The sequence below is a fragment of the Carcharodon carcharias genome, chromosome 18 (assembly GCF_017639515.1).
Source record: "Carcharodon carcharias isolate sCarCar2 chromosome 18, sCarCar2.pri, whole genome shotgun sequence".
NCBI lineage: Eukaryota > Metazoa > Chordata > Chondrichthyes > Lamniformes > Lamnidae > Carcharodon > Carcharodon carcharias.
The window spans coordinates 32,701,866-32,720,667 of record NC_054484.1 but is presented as its reverse complement, the minus strand read 5'-3'; the positions used below and the strand labels follow the sequence as shown (position 1 = coordinate 32,720,667).

Below are 18,802 nucleotides of genomic sequence, written 5' to 3'. Positions count from 1 at the left end.
TTTTAGGAGCTGCACTCATCCAGGCAAGTGGGGAGTATTCCATCACACTCCTGACTTGTGCCTTGTTGATGTATGATGGAATCAGTGGCGAGGGATGAAGTTTGTGGCAAGGACCAAAGGCAATAGCTTCGGACTTCTGATATTTAGTTGGAAGAAATTTCTACACATTCAGTACTGGATATTGGACAATCAGTATTTTGAATTAGAGGCAATAGAGGTGGTGATAGGCGAGGTAGAGCTGGTAATGACAGTGTACATATGGAATCTGAAATAGGAGAGGACCAAGAATGGATAGAGTGGGCAACCAGCTCACTTCCAGGAGGCAGTTTGGCTATTTAAATATTATAATGGTGCTGATTTCAAATTTAACCAGCCAGCCTGGTTTCTTGGGCCTCAGGAAAACTGACAACTAAAAAGCAAGGGCTGTTGAATCTACGAGTTCAGTGCCTTTCCTCTCACCTGTTGGGCGGGTAAAGCAGAAACATTGAATCCATTGGAATTGGGCAAACTTCCCAACCTCCCTCATGAGGTTTCTGATCTCTCAACTCCTTCCCTCCACTCAGCTCCCTGGCTGCAACCTTCCCAACAGCCGGCCCATCCCTCAAACTGGCTAGCTGTTGCTGGGAGCCTGAGAAAAAGATGTTTATCAGGGCCTGCTGTTAAATTCAGCAGTATCTGAGGGATATCACTTCTTCTGGATTTCCTGACTTCAATCCAGACAGTATTTCAGAATATAGTGTTATAATTTACTCAGTTATCAGTTAACTTTCGCTCATGATGTGAATATTCACAAAATAATTTATTTACCTTTTCATCTGTTCCACCAAAATCAACCTTATACCATTTAAAAATTTGACTCAGGCGAACTTCCTTTTTGGATATATCAACTTGGCAGCTGTCAGGACCATCAAGAAAAGCTGCAGCTGAAATCTTCAGCTCTTTGTCAATTTCCTGTAATTGTAGAATAAAAAACTTTACTGGTTTTCCACATTCTACATCGTCTGCTTCCTTCCTCCTCAATTTTCTTTAAAAGGCTTTGTCTTGTACCTGGGCAAGGTTCCAGAAACCCTCCAGTATCTTATCCATATGGCCAGTGTGTACATTCTGTTGGGATGATGATGGTTACAGACAGTGTCTTTTAAGTCGTTTTAGTTTTTTTTTAACTATTAGAGCTATTTACACATGTACAGTAAAGGGTACAGGCTAGGTCTAGCTCCATGGTTAGGCCTTTACATGTTTCTGCTTGACAGCCCTAGCTGATCTTTTCTACTCCTAAGCTCAGGGGCACAAAGACCAATTGTAGTGCACCCCACTGTTTCCCAGCTGAGATCAGCTAACTTCGTATAAACCAATAATTAAAAGGGGTAAACTGTGCATTTCTACTTTTGCATTTAAAGATGGCACCAATACTTGAACATTCTGTAAGCAACCCTCAAACTCTTAAGTGAATCGTGTTTTAATTCTGTTTTTATGTTTGAGCTTCCAATTCAAGGTAGTCAGTGGAGTTCATATCGTCTATGGGCCACTCAGGTTTGCCTTGCTACATCTATTATAGCCATTAAGTTGTTCCCTTGCAGTTTTCCATCAGGACAAGATTTAAAATATTAAATCAAGATTCTTCTATTAAATCATGGAATCATAGCACAGAAGGAAAACATTCGGGCCATTGAGGCCATTCTGGTTCTCTGCAAATAGAATTTTGCTAGTTCCACACCACCCCCCCTCCTTCTATCCCCACAAACCCTTCCCCATAGCCCTGGAAATATTTTTTGTTCAGATGCTTATCCAATCCCCTTTTGAAAGCCACAATTGAATCTGCCTCCAGCACCCTCAGGCAGTGCGTTCTAGGGCTGTAATCACTTGCCGCGTAAAAAATTTTTTTTCTCACATTGCCGTTTGTGAATTTGAACACTTCTATCAAATTTACTCTCAACCCTCTCTCCTCTAAAGAACAATCTCAGCTTCTTCACATAACAGAAGTCCTTCAGGTCTGGAACCATTCATGTAAATCTTCTGCACCCTCATTCTTCCTGAAGTGTAGCCCCTAGAGTTGGACACAGAACTTCAGCCGAGGCTGAACGAGTGTTTTATAAAGGTCTGTCATCATTTTCATGTTTTTGTACTGGATGTTGCTAATTAATTACATTGCAGCTTGAGGGAATGATTAAAAATGCATATGGGAACCTAGGCAATGATATACCCCCAGGCCTCTCTGTTCCTAGATCCCTTTAGAATTGTATCCTTCATTTTATTTTGTCTTTCCTTGTTCTTCCTACCAAAATGTATCATTTTGCACTTCTCTGTATTAAATTTCATCTGCCATTTGTTTGTCCATTCCACTATTCTGGCGATGTCCTCTTGACGTCTGTCACTATTCTCACAGTTCACTATTCACTAGGTAAAATGATGGGGAAAAATGAATTACTGGAAAGTATGGACAGTTAGTGACGAGGTTTAAAATTCCCACGCAAGGAGAAGTGGCAACAGTAAATGACACACACAATCTCTGAACCATGTTTTAAAATGATTAGGGACAAACCTCGGCAGAGTAAGTCTTGATGGGAGGGCAACTGAGGACTCCACAGTTTAAAGCAAAATGAATAAGGGGTTCTGCTTCCTCTAGTGCAACCTGAAAAATGAAAAACTGGAATCACTTTTAAAATATAAACAAGTAATATCCTGTGGATGCTTAGTATAGGAAGCCAAGGTCAGAATGGAGCAGGAAATAAAAATGGCAAGTGACAGGAAGCTCAGGGTCATGCTTTAAGACCTCCCCAATATAGAGGGGACCACATCATAAGCTGTATATGCAGTCTATTAAATGGAAAGTAGTACAAGCCAATCGGTATTTAACCTCGGAAGTGTGTTTGGGAATTTGGAACTCTGTCCTTGGCCACCTACACTGTTCTAATGCAGTGTGAGGAACAGCACCTCATCTTTTGACTAGGCACTTTACAGCCTTCTGCACTCAACATCTAAATCATAACCTCTGTTCCCATTTTCTTGGATGCAGCTGTTAGTAATGATCCAGCTGTTACCACTTGCACCTTCTCTTGCCCCATCTTCTGTTTCTTTTCTTATCCCAATAGCATCCCCCCCCACCCCTTGCCTTGCATGATCATCTTTTTTGTCATTTAATTGCTCCTGTTTATCATAGACCTTGCCTTTTGTTCGTCCTGCCCCCACCACCCCTTTCCCTGCTTCTATTCTTGCTCAAAATCTGTTCTGTCTCTAACATTTTCCTGTTCTAATGAAACTGCATTGGCCTCAAACATTAGCTTTATTTTGCTCTTTTATTTTGCTGAGCATTTTCATCCTTTTCTCATTTTATGTCACATTTAAAATGTTTGAAATACATCAGCTTGACTGTGTGCCAAATGCACAATGATGACTGGCATTGTCATCTTTAAGAGGAGAAAACACATTCTGTGACTGAAGGGGCTTTTGTCCATTTGACCTCAGTCTACAGATGGCTTCAAGAAAGATTTGTGTGTCATGATGATTAGCATACTGGATCTCTCAGGCTCTCTCTTCCCACCACATCCCAACCGTCAATGTTGGAAAGAACATTTTGAACAACAACTCAACAACCGTGGCAGCTAATACTCTCTAGGACATTTTCCGTTGCCCTGTATTAGAATCCATGGTGAACTACCATCAATCAGAGCTACAACAAGCAATCAAACAGAAAAAAACAACAAAACCTATGGCCCTGATGGTATTCCAGCAGACATCTAAGTTTGTGGACCATTGCTCACATCAAGACTCCATGCACTCATCCTACAGATTTGAGAGGAAAAAGAACACCCTGCCACCAACTTCAGGAGTGTGGCAAAAGTACCTACTTCAAGAAGGGAGATAAATCACGCTGTGGAAACTACTGAAGTATTTCCCTCTTGTCCCATAGCAAGGAAAATCCTGACATGCATCCTCCTAAATCGCCTACTTCCTGTGACTGAGGGAATCCTCCAAGAGACACAATGACTTTAGGCCTTGCAGAAGAACCTCCAGCATGGTCGTTGTTGCCAGACAAATCCAAGAAAAATATTGAGAACAATACCAGAAACTCGTCATTACATTCATCGACTTGACCAAAGCATTTGGTTCAGTAAATCACGAGGCTCTGTTGGATTGTGTTCCAATGACTTAGATGTCCAAGAAACTTCACAATCCTGCAATTGTTTCATAACAGGAGATCTGAAACAGATGCCTTTAAAATCTGAGCTCAGGTCAAGCAAGGCTGTGAAATAATCTCCATTCTATTTGCAATCTACCTGGCTATTCATCTCAATGATCAACTGCCCTCTGGTGTCAGTATTAATACTGTCTTGATGGAAAACTCTTTAACCTCAGTCACCTCCATGCCAAACCAAAAATATACATGGCTTACCTGCAGTTTGTTGGTGATTGCAGGGCTCACTCTGCACTGGATTTGCAAGCCATTCTTGGTCTCTTCAATTCTGCACACAAGAAACTTGGCCTGACTTAAATGTTACCAAAATAAAACTCCTATCGACCTCCCATATATGTTGGAAAGAGACACTCTGGAATATGTTGAGCACTTCCCATACCTCAGCAATCACCTCTCAAAAGGCCACCATTGATACGGGGATCCAATGCCAGATCAGCAAGGCCAGTTCAGCCTTTGACAAACGACGGCAATGAGTGACAATAGAGACCAGTGCAAGTCAACAAAACTCTTAGTGTACAGAGCAATTGTTGTCACCACACTCCTGTACTGCAGTGACTGTGTACCAGCAACACATAAGAGTGCGAGAGAAATTGTATCAGGTATGCCTCTGCCATATTCTCGGAATTCAGTGGGAGGACCATCAAACAAACGCTAGTGTCCTTGAACCCAGGTCCAAAAGCATTCAGGCAAAACTCCTGCAAAATCAACTTCAATGGACTGGCTACTATGTCTGTGTGGCTGAAAATAGTCTTCCCTGCCGGGTCATGTTCTCTTAACTCTCAAACGGCCAAAGTTCCAGGGCAGGACAAAGGATGTGCTTCAAACACACTCAGAAGCTCTCCTTTAAGTTCAATACCGCCATGCTTCATGACTGGAAGAAGCTTGCTACCAATCGCTCAGATCGGTGACGATTTGTCCATCAAGCTGCATCACATGCTTTGAGTCCAATGCTTTCGTGATGAGGCAGAAAAGGAAGCAAGTCCTGCACTCCCGATTCCAACTGTCTTATCGGACATTCTGCCCCATGTGTCCAAAGATTTGTGCGTCAAAAATTAGCCTGCTCAATCACGTGAAGACACATGGCAGAAACTCGCGACCCTCATTATGTGTCACCCTCTAATTGAGGGATAGCCGACAACAATGACAGGGAAATTCTTGCATATGCACTTTCAAATACTTATGCCCTACACCTTAAGCTCTGATCTATTTTGGTTCTAAAATCTAAATGTACATTGTATGTATAATATGCAAATATGTACTGTATTAAAACTGATCTGTATTGTACTTTCTGTAATGTTAAATTGGAATTATGTAATGTACTTCTACAAATTTTGAATAAAGTACATTCTAGGAGAAAAAAGTTGATTCTAAACAATAAGCTTATGTAAGCTATTAAGCTTTGCATTTTCAAACAGCAAAACAAAGCACTGTGATATTACATTCAATAATCAAAACTGCTAATTTCCCTGATTACGTGGAATCATAGAAGTCAGCTTAAAACATGAACCAAATAAATGAAACTGAAGAATTAAAAAATAGTAAAACTTTGAACCAATTACCATTTGATTTAGTAATTGTGTGCAGGGTGTGGTATACAGAAAAGAATACTAGCATTTTTGTGATTTACTTGGTTTTGCATTAGAATGTGGAAGAGTTAGTGGTTAGTTAGGTTACAATGACTCAAAGATTAAGACTAATTTCCTTTGTAGTTCATTTGAAAAATTGTCAACTTTTTTACTGTAACATTTAAAATTAAAATTTGGTGGATCAGCCCAATGTTTCAAATAAGGTTATCCTCTGCGCAACCAAACTCTCAGCTTAAACATTTGAATCAATTAGCTGTGTTGGACAGGTGTAGCTAACCTTTAAAGGTGGCTGGGATATTTTTACTTTTAATTTGAAAGGAATATTTGTTGATAGCATTTGATGGAACTTAAAACAGTTGCATCTCAGGCAGTGTAATGGCACATGTTGTTAAGATATCTTACAAACAGTATGAAAACAAGTTTGAGGTTAACACATTTTTGGGAATAACAAGGAGGATTATAAATCTATAGGTAATCATTTACAAAAGAAATTACCCACAGAACTCTCTTATTTATATACACTCAGCAGTACGCAGAGACCATCAACAATTTACCTTAAGACGTGGATCACCCTTTGAGAATGGTTTAGTTATCTGAGCGATGCCTTTTCGGTTCCCACGAAGAACACCATTTTCAATATCTTGCAACGTAAAGACTTCTCCACCAATCACGTAACTTACAGAATTGAAAAACTAAAAAAAGTGCAGAAATGGAGTTCAGAAAATGGTTCCATTATGGCAATTAAATCAATCCTATTTAGAACTGTACTCCAATAGAAATGGCAATTCCAATATTTACTATATTATGTTAGACCAGTACAACATTTTTATTCAAAACCACAGATGAAGGCATGAGAAATGTTACATTTACACAGTGAAATTTTATAATTTGTTTTTTTTTCCCAACAAATTGCTTCTATGAACATTCAGGAAGTGTCATTACACATTTTTTAATTTAGAGATGTGACATAGAAAACTGGGTGACACAATGGTTTAGACAACAGTCTTTCATCTTCATGGGCTGGATTTGAATCCTGGTCCAACTACTGTGATGGAAATCTCATGTCTGCTTATTGTAATCTCACTCCAATTCCCAAATATTTATATTTGTATATACACTAAGATATTTCAAAAGACATTTGGTAAGGTGCCACATCAAAGGTCATTGTGGAAAATAAAAGCTCATGGTGTAGGGGTAACATATTGGCAGGATAGAGGATTGACTGGCTAGCAGGGAGCAGACTGGGCATAAATGGGTCATTTTCTGGTTGGCAGGATGTAACAAGTGGTGTGCCACTGGAATCTGCTGCGACCTCCATTTTTTACAATTTATGTAAATGACTTAGATGAAGGGATGGAAGGTATGGTTGCTGAATTTGCTGATGACACAAAAATAGGTAGAAAAGTAAGCTGTGAAGAGGACATAAGGAGACGACAAAGTAAGTGAATGGGCAAAAATCTGGCAAATGGAGCATAATGTGGGAAAATGTGAAATAGTCCATTTTGGCAGGAAGAATAAAAAAGTATATTATCTAAATGGTGAGAGATTGCAGAGCTCTGAGGTTGAGGGATCTGGATATCCTAGTGCATGAATTGCAAAAGGTTAGTATGCAGGTACAAAAAGTAATTATGAAAGCAAATATAATGTAATTGTTTATTGCGAAGGGAATTGAATACAAGATAAGGGAGGTTACGCTTCAGTTATACAAGGCATTGGTGAGACCACGTCTGAAATACTGTGTACAATATTGGTGTCCTTATTGAAGGAAGGATGCAAATGTGTTGGAAGCAGTTCAGAGAAGGCTTACTCGACTAATACCAAGAATGGGTGTGCTGTCATAAGAGGAAAGGTTGGACAGAGTAGGCTTGTATCCACTGGAGTTTAGAAGAGTACGAAGCAACTTGATTGAAACGTATAAGATCCTGAGGGGTCTTGACAGAGTGGGTGTGGAAAGGATGTTTCCTCTTGTGGGAGAATCTAGATTTAAGGGTCATTGTTTAAAAATTAGGGGTCACCCATTTAAGACAGAGGTGAGGAGAATTTTTTTCTATCAGAGTTGAGTCTTTGGAACTCTCTTCCTCAAAAGACAGTGGAAGCTGAGTCTTTGAATATTTTTAAGGCAGAGCTAGAGAGATTACTGAAAAGAAGGGGGTGACAGGTTAACGAGGGTAGATTGGAATGTGGAGTTGAGGTTACATTCAGATCAGCCATGAACTTATTGAATGGCGGAGCAGGCTCGAAGAGCCAAGAGGCCTACTCCAGCTCCTAATTCGTGTATTCATATGTTTTAACCAACCACCCTTTAAAACCAAAACAAAAACAGAATTACCTGGAAAAACTCAGCAGGTCTGGCAGCATCGGCGGAGAAGAAAAGAGTTGACGTTTCGAGTCCTCATGACCCTTCGACAGAACTGATGCTGCCGATGCTGCCAGACCTGCTGAGTTTTTCCAGGTAATTCTGTTTTTGTTTTGGATTTCCAGCATCCGCAGTTTTTTTGTTTTTTTTTACCCTTTAAAACCATATGGTCGCATTTTTTTAAGAGGCCTCCAATGTGACATCTATGAATTCAAGTCTGCCATAGATAACTTTGAGTTCAATGTTGTCTTTTGCTTCCTTAATGAGGTTAGTTGTGGAAAGTCAGACAGGAAACCAAAAGTCCAGATCTTCTGGATACCGTGGAATTTTAACTGGAGCAGGTGGTGGGGGCAGGTAGGTCCAATCCTTGACCCCAGGGATCTTTGGGAATGTCAGGGAGCTTTGGAGTCAAGAGGATGAACTCTTTCTCCTGCTGACCCACAAGCAATGCTGTAAAGACATCTATCTTCTCCATGATTCTGTCTTCACCTCCCTTCACTGTTGGGTTTCCTGAGGCCTGGGAAACCTAGCAGCCCACAGTTAACCCTGTAAAATGGGCTTTACAGAGGCTGTTAGCCTTAATAAAATATTTAAATTGCCAACCTGCCTCCTGGAAGTGGATTGGCTGCTCGCCGCTCATCCTGCACAATTAAACCTGGAAGTGGGTTGGAGTTGGGTTTCAGGTTTTTAAAAATTTAACCTTTGATCTTATGCTGCATGCATTCAGATAAAGAGCCTTTACTTCTACCTTCTTACCATTTTTCCTCTGCTCTGACCCATTTGCTGGTGCACTCTTATGTTTGTACTCTCTGTTCCTTCCTGTCACACTCTGGTTGTCATTACTCACATCATTATCCTGCACCATTGTCATATCCCTTCTCTTTAACTTTCTTTTCCCACCTGAACCCTCCTCACTACTATTAAATTTAAAACCCTCTCAACAGTCCTAGTTATGCTATACGCCAGTACACTGATCCCAGTGCAGTTCAGGTGAGGGCCTACCCAATGGTACAGCTCTCTCTTTCTCCAGCCTGTGTCCCATGAATTGAAATTCATTTCTTCCCATAAAAAGTTTTGAGCCCCGCTTTCAACTCTCTGATCTTACTTACCCCATGCCAATTTGCTCGTGGCTCAGTTAGAAATCCAGAGATTATCACCTTTGTGTTTCTGCTTTTTGATTAAGTCCCTAGCTACTCATATTCCATCAGCAGAACTTCTTTCCTAGTCCTAATTATGTCATTGGTACCCACGTGGACAACAACAACGGAATCCTTCCTTTCCCATTACAAGTTCCTCTCCAGCCCTGAAGAGATGTCCTTAACCCTAGCATCAGGCTGGCAACACAGCTTTCAGGACTTGGGCACTTGGCTGCAGACAACAGTGTCTATCCCCCTAACTATACTATCCCCTACTACAACATTCATTTTTACTCCTCCCACCAACACCCCCCCCACCCCCACCCCCCACCCGCCACCCTCAGTTGAATGGCCTCCTGTACCATGGTCAATTTGTTCATCCTTCCTGCAGTCCCCACTCTTGTCCTCACAAAGAACCTCAAACCTGTTGGACAATTGTTGCAAGGGCTGGGACTTCTCCATTGCTACCTTCTGGTTCTCCATAGTTACTTCCCTTATAGTCACACTATCCTGTCACTGACCACTTGCTGCCTCTCAAACTCCATGCTACATAACCTGTAACTAATATAAATCACTGCCTTTAATATACACCAAGCCCTGCTCATTTATCAACCCTGTTCTTGAAGATATATTAGTCTGCATCCTACAGCACAGACTGCTACACCCTATCCCTGCTAAATCTCATGTCCCCATTCACACCCTTTGGTCTAGGTATTACCCGCCTGTTTCATCATCAGCGATAAATGTACAGCCATTTTTCTCCAACCTTCTGAACAGCTCTTCCCATCGTGTGGTGTAACCATCTACCTTCAGGAGACTTTGGAGACTGGGCTGGGTGGATCATAGACAGAATGAATGGTGAGAATTTGATGATGGAATGAATTGCACAACCTCAGGTTTTTAAGATAAGTGTCTAGCTGTCCAATATTTAGGTCAGTTGTGATTGTAACTCAGTGGTTTTTGTCAAGCTTGAGTAAATAATTTAGCCTTGAGGAGCAAATTGAAAAAAAAGGTTATTTCAGGGCTAGTTGACAACAATTATATAAACAATTACCTTGTATCTTATAAGTTTATTTTAAGGTTCTAATTGGAATGGAGCGACAGCTGTGACCCAATAGTCTGTAATTTCTGCACAATGTGGGAACTTTCTGGTGCTTCACATGTCCTGAAAACAGGCTGCATCTCCAGCTGCTCAAACTCACGTTGAAAATTTCTGAGCACGAGGATTCACTGCAGAAGATATGGATGGCAGATTGTTTCTTGGATTGCAGGTTTCAGGGGGTAGTTACCCTACAGGCAGATAGAATTCAGAATAGCAAGTAGGCAGCCACCTGGAAAGTAGGAAAGGGCAGGCAATGCAGGAATCCTTCGGGAGGGCAGCAGCACTCTCAAATCAATATTCAGCACTGAATACCAGGGAAGGTGGCATCTCAAAGGAGTGTAGTCCCAAGTCTGGCACCATGAGCTAAACTTTGCTGCATGTGCAATCCTTTAGGAATGCACTAGTAATTGGGGATTCGATCAGACAGGCAGTTCCACAACCGTGGATGTTGGGAGGTGGTAGTGTAATGGTTTTGTCACAGGACTAGGAATCCAGAGTCTCAGGGTAATGCTCTAGGGTCCTGGATTCGAATCCCACCACAGCAGAAAGTGAAATTTGAACTTGATATTAAAAAATATCTGGAAATAAAAGTCTAGTGATAACCATGAAACCATTGTCAATTTTTATAAAAACCCATCTGGTTCACTAATGTTCTTTCAGGAATGAAATCTGCTGTCCTTCCCTGGTCTGGCCTACATGTGACTCCAGACCCACAGCAATGGGGTTGACTCTTAAATAGCCTAGCAAGGCACTCAGTTCTCAAGGGCAATTATGGATGGCAATAATAAATGCCAGCATCCTGCCACCCCTCCTCCCCCCATCCCTCGAACAAATAAGAAAAAAATGTTCCCCAGTGCCAAAGTAATGGACATCAAGAGGGTGTAGGACATTCTATGGGAAGAGCAGAGCCCAAAATCTAGGTCCAAACAAAACCCAACAAAAGGTTGAGATTCTGCAGTCAGAGTTTAAGGAATTAAGGAGGAAATTTTAAAAAGCAGCAGCTCAAAAAGTGGTAATCTCTGGATTACTCCCAGTGTCACATGCAAGCAAGAACAGAAATTGGAGGGTATGACAGGTTAATGTGAGACTAGAGACATTATGCAGGAGGGAGGGCTTCAGGTTCCTGGGACAAGTTCCACGGTAGGTGGAACATTTTCAACATGGACAGGCTGCACCAGAGCAGATCCTGGACCAATATCTTTACAGGCAGATTATCTCATGCTGTGGGGAGGGTTTAAACAAATTTGGCAGGGAATTAGTTGGGCACCATGATCAAGTATTTAAAAAGTAGAAACAAGGTGCACAGAAAACTGGGAGTCAGAAATAGTGTAGGATCATTGTAAGTACAAAGAAGTTTAAATAAGGTTTGGAGTGCATGTGTGTAAACAAAGTTGGTAAACTGCAGTCACAAATAGCCACATGAAAATATGATGTAGTGCCAATAATGGAGACCTGTCTTAAAAAAGAGGGAGTGACTGGATGTTGAATATTCTTGGGCACATGGGACACAAGGTAGTCAGGAAAAAAAAGAGCAGTTTTGATTAAAGAAAATATTATAAGTGCTAGAAAGAGAAAGTTCTTCAGGAATCAAGGATATAATCTATTTGGTTGGAGTCAAGTAACAGTAAAGGAGCTATTCTATTACTTGATGTATTTTATAGTTCACAAAATGATACAAAGGAGTTAGAACAGCAGATTTGTGAAGAGATTACTGTGAGTTGCAAGAACAGAATAGTGATAATGGGAGACTTTAACTATGACTGTGTTGAGGGCAGAGAAGGGGAGAAATTTCTAACCTGTTTTAAAATATTTTTTTGATCAATAAGTTTCCTGCCCAACAAGGAACAAGGTATTGCTGGTTTCAGTCCTGGGAAGAAAGTAGATCAAGTGCAGAATGCAACAGTCAGAAAGCACGTCAGGAAGAGTGAACATAAAATCATGAGGTTTAGATTACTGTAGCTGTGGAGAAGGACAAAGAACAATCCAAAATAAAAATACTTAACTGGAGGAAAACTAATTTTAGTGAATTAAGGACGAATCTGGATTGGTAAATTGGAATTAAAGACTGGAAGGCAGAAATATAATGGAGCAATTGGCAGCCTTTAAAGAGATATTTCGGGTACGGTTTAGGTACATTCGCACAAAAGGGAAAGGGAGGGCAACAAAAGCCTGACCTTCCTGAATGATAAAGGAGTTAGAAGGATGAAACATTGACAAATGTCAGCTCGATATTACAAGGGAGAGTCAGGCTGAATATAAAAAGTACAAAGGACAAGAAAATAAGAAGGGCGACAAGACGGTATGAGAAGCGATTGCCAGTTAACATAAAAGGGAGTTTCCAAAGGCCCTCCATAGACATATTATTAGTAAAAGGATTGTTAGAGGAGTGGTGGGGCCGAATAGGGACCAATGTATACATGAATTGAAAAGGCAGAAAGCACGGCTGAGGTACCATATAAGTACTTTGTATAATGTTTGTCATGGAAGAGGACTTTGCCAAAGCTATGGTAAAGAACGGGGTTTCTGGGATATTGGATGTAAAACAAGAGGTACTAGGAATTCTAGCAAAGTTTTCAAGTCACCCTGTCTAATGGGATGCATCCTAGGTTGCTGAGGGAAATAACAGTAGAAATTTTGGAGGCTCTGGCCAAATCTTCCAATCCTCCTTAGTTACAGAGGTGGTGCCAAAGAACTGGAGGATTGCAATGAAGAGTTAAATCTGGATGCATCATGGGATTACCCTGACTTGGCCAAGTTGCACATATAAGTTTTAAAAATGTCCACAGTTAAAACAAAAACTAAAATGAATATGACCTTTTGGCCAGGCCTGGAAGCTAATGATTAGCCCATGGGTCAGTCCTTGATAAAGCTAAAGTAATGTGACTTTGGGTCAAAATAAAATAAGCTGATGAGTGGTCTATGAATTATACTATAATAAACTGGATTGCTTAACCTCAGGGTCATGTTGAGATATGCAGATGAATTAGCACAGCAGCAAAACATCAGGATAGATAAGCAAAATTTATGTTTTGAAGTCAACTGTCAATTCGTTTGTGCTAAAGGTCAGGTCATTCTGTGATTGTTTTACAAATCCCTCTGGAACTGGAGAGGTGATGAACAGGTCATTCTGTGTTTACGTTGTAAACTCATTTGTGATTAAGGATGTAACAATTAGACATACAAGATAAGAACATTGTGAGCTAATGATGAGTTATCCCGAAGATGGTATATTATAACCAACAGAATACCAGCGGCACAATTACCCTAATAAGCCACTGTGATAAAAATTAAGGCACTTCAGAAAGTTCAGGACCCTATCCAAAAGGGAAATCAGTGGGCAGATGAGGCAGCAAAGTAAGCGGCAGTAGCAGGGATCCCAGAGCCAGTGACAGCCTGAACTACTGGGCTGGAGGAGGTAGATACGCAGAAAATACATAGCGAGGTGCCCAAAAGAGAAAAGGAAGAGTGGGAAAGAAGGGGAGCAAATAAAGATGAGTATAGAATTTGGAGGAAGGATGGGTGAGTAGTGCCCCAGAATGCATAAGACAAAACATGCTCAAGATCTATCATGGAAACCAACATGCTGGGAGGAATTAAGCAAAAGTTCCATATACCATGTCAACCGCAGAGCTCAGATATGGTAGAAAGAATGAATAGAAGCTTCAAAGCTTCACTCTCCAAGGCCATTGCCAAAACAGGCAAGGGCTGGGCCCATCTGCTACCCAGTATCCTGATGAGACTGCAGGTGACTTCTAACTGAGTGACCAGACTAACCCCATTCAAACTACTGACCAGACGAGCCACGAGGCTTCCTGAGGGCACTTGTACAAGCAGTGAGGACATACGACCAGCTCGGGAAAAGGTTAAATGATTCATCAAAGAGTTGTGTAAGCAATTTCATGACCCGAGACAGGAGGTTAGGGACCAACAGATTATCAGGGACATGGAAATGGATGAGAAAAGGGGAGATTGCTAGAAGTCGGATATCAAGTGATGGTCAGGGCCCTGCCCATAAAACCAGGCTTAGCACCCCACTGGTAAGTCATACCAAGGTCCTGATGACCAGCAATACATGCACATGCATGGGCATGAAAGGGAAAGGCCTTTGGAAAAATGACACGGATTAAGAACAATGGAAGCGCAAAAGATAAGGACCAAGCGGTGTCGAGCGGTATATTCTCTTACAGGGACATGAATAATGTGATATTGCTAACATGCTTAACACCACAATTAGCCTAATCATAGAAGGAACCAAGACAGTTGACCAAGTGACCCAGCCAGGCCTGTTCTACAAGAGCTCAAGTGATACCAACTATGATCACTGTATAACTGTTAACAAACGAGTATGCCTAAGAGGTAGCCCTGAACATTTGGGAGTGGAATAACGGCACCATCAGAAGTACCCTTGGAGTCTCCTGAGTAAAGGCGATGCAGAAAAAGAGATATGCCTGACCCTCCCCGACGATGCATCTAGTGTCGGGGATGAATGTTTTGAAATTGTATGTGTACCAAGTGTAATAACTAACAGCACCACCACAGATCCCCAAGCATCAACCTAAAGGGCTGGGGGATGTGTCCTGGGAATTGTACCAGAGAATTTTGGAGGGAGTATGGCAAGTGGAGGGTATGCCTGAGGGATCCTCCGACAACCACACCTATATCATTAAACAGGTGTAAGCATCCCTGTATCAGGCCTCTACTCACCCAGGCAGGGACCGTGTGCGCACAGCCTATGGCACATGGTTGGTGGGAGACATCTGGCCTAACTCCACAGTGGTGATGTGCTGGATTGGATCATGGATGACACATTACAGACCTGGGTGCCCAAAGGTGGAAATTATGCACCCTGAGAGGACTGAAATGAGCGAACCCAACAGCCAAACACTGTGTCACCACACACATGCAATTAGTAGAACTGGTCCTGGCTATACCAAATTTACAGGAAGGGGAATCTAAACCCGTCTGAGGTAGGAAACATCAGGAACATAAGAATAGCAATTGGCTAAAGTACTGCCCCATATCCAAATATGCAACACAGAGAGGAGCCCTCTTTACAGGAATTTCATTAGGTGGGTAGGGAGAAAGGGAATGATGTTGTCTGTCCACATCTTGTAGGGATGGGGATGAGGGCTACATGCGGTTTTCACACCACCCTAAATTGTATTCTTAATTTCTAGCAACCACCACAAACCAACGCAGGTGGCATACCGTGGAGAAGGGGAATACCGCGTGACCACCAATTAACCTCAACACCAGTATGGTAACATCCGCTGCCCAGTGACTGACTCAAGTTTCTGCTTCCACCTCCGGACCCCAGCAACAATCGGACATTCAGCAATAACACACATCCGGCCTCCTCGTAAGGGACAGGTGAATTTTCAAAAGGCATTTGATAAAGTACCACATGTTAGGCTTCAATTTTGTTAACAAACCCATGAGATAAAAGGGGCAGCAGTATGGGAACAAAATTGTCTGAAGGATAGAAACAGTTGTGGTGAACAGCTATTTTTTGGACTGGAGGGTGGAACATAGTGGAGTTCCCCAAGGTATTAGGGCCGCTGCTGTTTTTGATATAGATTAATGACTTGGATTGGTGGGGACAGGTACAGAAACTTTGAAATTTCCAGGTAACATGTGTAGTAACCAGTGAGGAAGATAGTAAAAGATGACAAAAGGACATAGGCAAGCTGGTGGAATGGGTGGGTACGTGGCAGGTGAAATTCAATATAGTAAAGTGCAAGCTAAATCAATTTTGGTAGGAAGAATGAGGAAAAAATGAATTCTAAATGACTGCAAGAACAGAGACACAAAGCTTGCACACAAATCTATGAAGATGGAAAGATAGTTCATAAAAATAAATAGGACTCAGCTTTAGCAAAAGAGGCAGACCACAAAAGCCAATAAGTTATACTAAACCAATATACAACACTAGTTTGGACACAGCTGGAGAATTGTGTCCAATTCTGGGCACCAAACTTTAGGCAGGATGTGAAGATTTTAGAGGACATACAGAAGAGATTTACTGGAATGGTTCTACGGATGAGGGATCCTGCAGAGGGATTACAGCTATATGGTCTGGAGAAGGGCAAGAGCATCTTTGATTAAAATCACACAGGGTTTAGATGGAGTAAAGAGAGTGAAATGGTTTCCAATGGCTGAAGGCTTGATAACCAGGGGGTATAGATTTAAGGCAGTTGAAAAAAACAGAGACAATATGAGAAAAATCTTTTTACACAGAGTGGTTAGAATTTAGAATGCACTGCCTCATAGGGCAGTGAAGGCAGATTCAATAGTAGCTTTCAAAAAGAAATTGGATAAATACTCAAAGGAGAAAAATGCAGGGATATAGGTAAAAATCAGGGAGTGGGATTTACTGGATTACTCTTTCAAAGAGCCAGCACAGACTCAATTGACCAGATGGCCTCCCTCTCTGTTGTACTATTCTATGACAACACTATGTAAAGACTAACCTCTTCAAATCAGGACATGAGCCACTTTGCTCAACTTCTTAACCCTGCCCACGAAAGCTACTTTCTGAAACACCCACGTTATATATGCAAGTTGTCATCTCTCAAGAAACAATAAGGGCCAAGAATTGGGCGTTTGACATCTTACTTTATATCTCTGCCACATGTTTTTTGGTGGTCCTTGTTTAATATTTCCGTGAATCACTAATGCATTATACACATTGATGAAGAATGCTAGTTTCTCTTTCCTAGTGAGATTTTCAAGATCCACCCGCTGTAGCTGTGTTGCAAGTTGACAGTACTCATCAAAAGTTGTACTTCTCTTCATGGATTTGTAATCTACAAGCTACAATTAAATAAAGTGAAAGAGTTATTGATTAATCTAACTGTACTTACTTCAGCAACTTGATCACATTTTGACAAAGAAACCTTTGCTTGGTAGGTGCCTCTCAAATCAAACTATTTATGAAATAACTACTAGAAATACTGAAGTAGTGAAACCCAAATAGGCATTTAACATTAGCATAACTAGGATAGAGATTTAATATTTAAGCTCGATTTGAAAAAGGTGAGGTGCATAGTGAATATAGAATTTTTTTTCTGGAATAAAAATCCAACTAACCTTGCCATCAGGTGTAATGTGTTCTGAGAACAGCTTCAGAGTTAAGTCTCTCATAGCTTCAGAATGTTTAGAAGCTGAAGTATAACAGATTATTGAGCAAGTTAATATTAAAAATGAACACGAGAAATTGTCAGGCTATTACATTACTTTTCTTTCAGTGGGGGTGGTTTAGGGAAAGCTACACTTTACCTTACATACGCTGAATTTTTGCCCCTACTTGACACCTCACTCTCATGATACAGAAAATTACTGGTGAGTATTTGCCCTGATCCAGCAACAGAACACTCTGCAACACAATTAATTAACAAACCATTGCAATGTGTGGCCATAATTTCTCCAAAAATTGGCCCATGCTTTGGAAAGTTCCTCAATTTACTCTTGGAAAGAGTTTGCATCCAAAAAGTTAACCTGATGTTTTTGTTCAGTTAGCAAAAGACCTGCTGCATGTTTCCAGCATTTTCTGTTTTCATTTCATGTCCCCCGCATTTACAGGTTTTATTTCTGTGTTTTTATCACCCTGTGTTTCTTCTCAATTTTTGGTCTGCTACCTTCTCACTTTAGAAGATATCTGTGTAACTCATTTACTTCTGAAACTCTTCAATTGCTCAAATTAATTTTCACTATAAACTTGAGCTGATCCAAAACTCTGCTGTCCATATCCTAACTTGCACCAAATCTCACCTATCCATCAATTATGTGCTTACTGACCTACATTTGTTCCCAATCCATCAACACTGCAATTTTAGAATTGTCTTCCTTGTTTACAAATCCCTATGTGATTTTGCCCCTCCCTATTCTTTTAACATCTCCCAGCCCTCAGATCTCTGTGCTCCTTCAATTCTGGCATTTTGACCTTCTAAATTTTCTTCACTCTGGTGTGTCTTCAGCTGTAAAGGTCCTAAGCTCTGGTGTTCGTTCTCAATATCCCCCTCCTCTTTTAAAGACACACCTTAAAACCTACCTCTTTGACCAATTTTTGGTCACCTGACCTCATAGCTCATGTGGCTAGTGTCATATTTTGTTTAATAACAATTCTTAGTGAAATGTCCTAAGGAGCTTCACATGTTAAAGGGGCTCTATAAATGCAGACTGTTGTTGCTGAGTGTGTAGCTGCAAGTGCTAAACATTATTTGATCACTCATCCTCTGTTTGGTAAAAAGACTTTATTGGAAAATTGCCATGTTCTGCAACTTCCTGGTAGCCTGCATTAGAACACTGCACATCCAGGTCATTCTTTGAACTTATTTTTGATCATTTTCCTTTTGAAGCACAGAATCACAGAATTGTTATGGTGTGGAAGGAGGCCATTCAGCCCATCATGTCTGCACCGGATCTCCTGGC

General features: G+C 41.0%; 1 protein-coding gene across 3 annotated transcripts in view; it reads right to left on the bottom strand.

Annotated features, from left to right (window-relative positions):
- Positions 1-18,802, bottom strand: part of zgc:152951 (uncharacterized protein LOC569013 homolog) — a 64,814-nt gene that overhangs the window by 1,889 nt on the left and 44,123 nt on the right. For all 3 annotated transcript variants that reach the window (XM_041210773.1, XM_041210775.1, XM_041210774.1), the window contains 5 exons: positions 17,462-17,535; positions 16,988-17,185; positions 6,333-6,470; positions 2,540-2,629; positions 808-951 (listed from right to left, as the gene is read on the bottom strand). In XM_041210773.1, the coding sequence (XP_041066707.1) occupies positions 808-951; positions 2,540-2,629; positions 6,333-6,470; positions 16,988-17,185; positions 17,462-17,535 (644 nt within the window). The remainder of the gene's footprint in view (positions 1-807; positions 952-2,539; positions 2,630-6,332; positions 6,471-16,987; positions 17,186-17,461; positions 17,536-18,802) is intronic.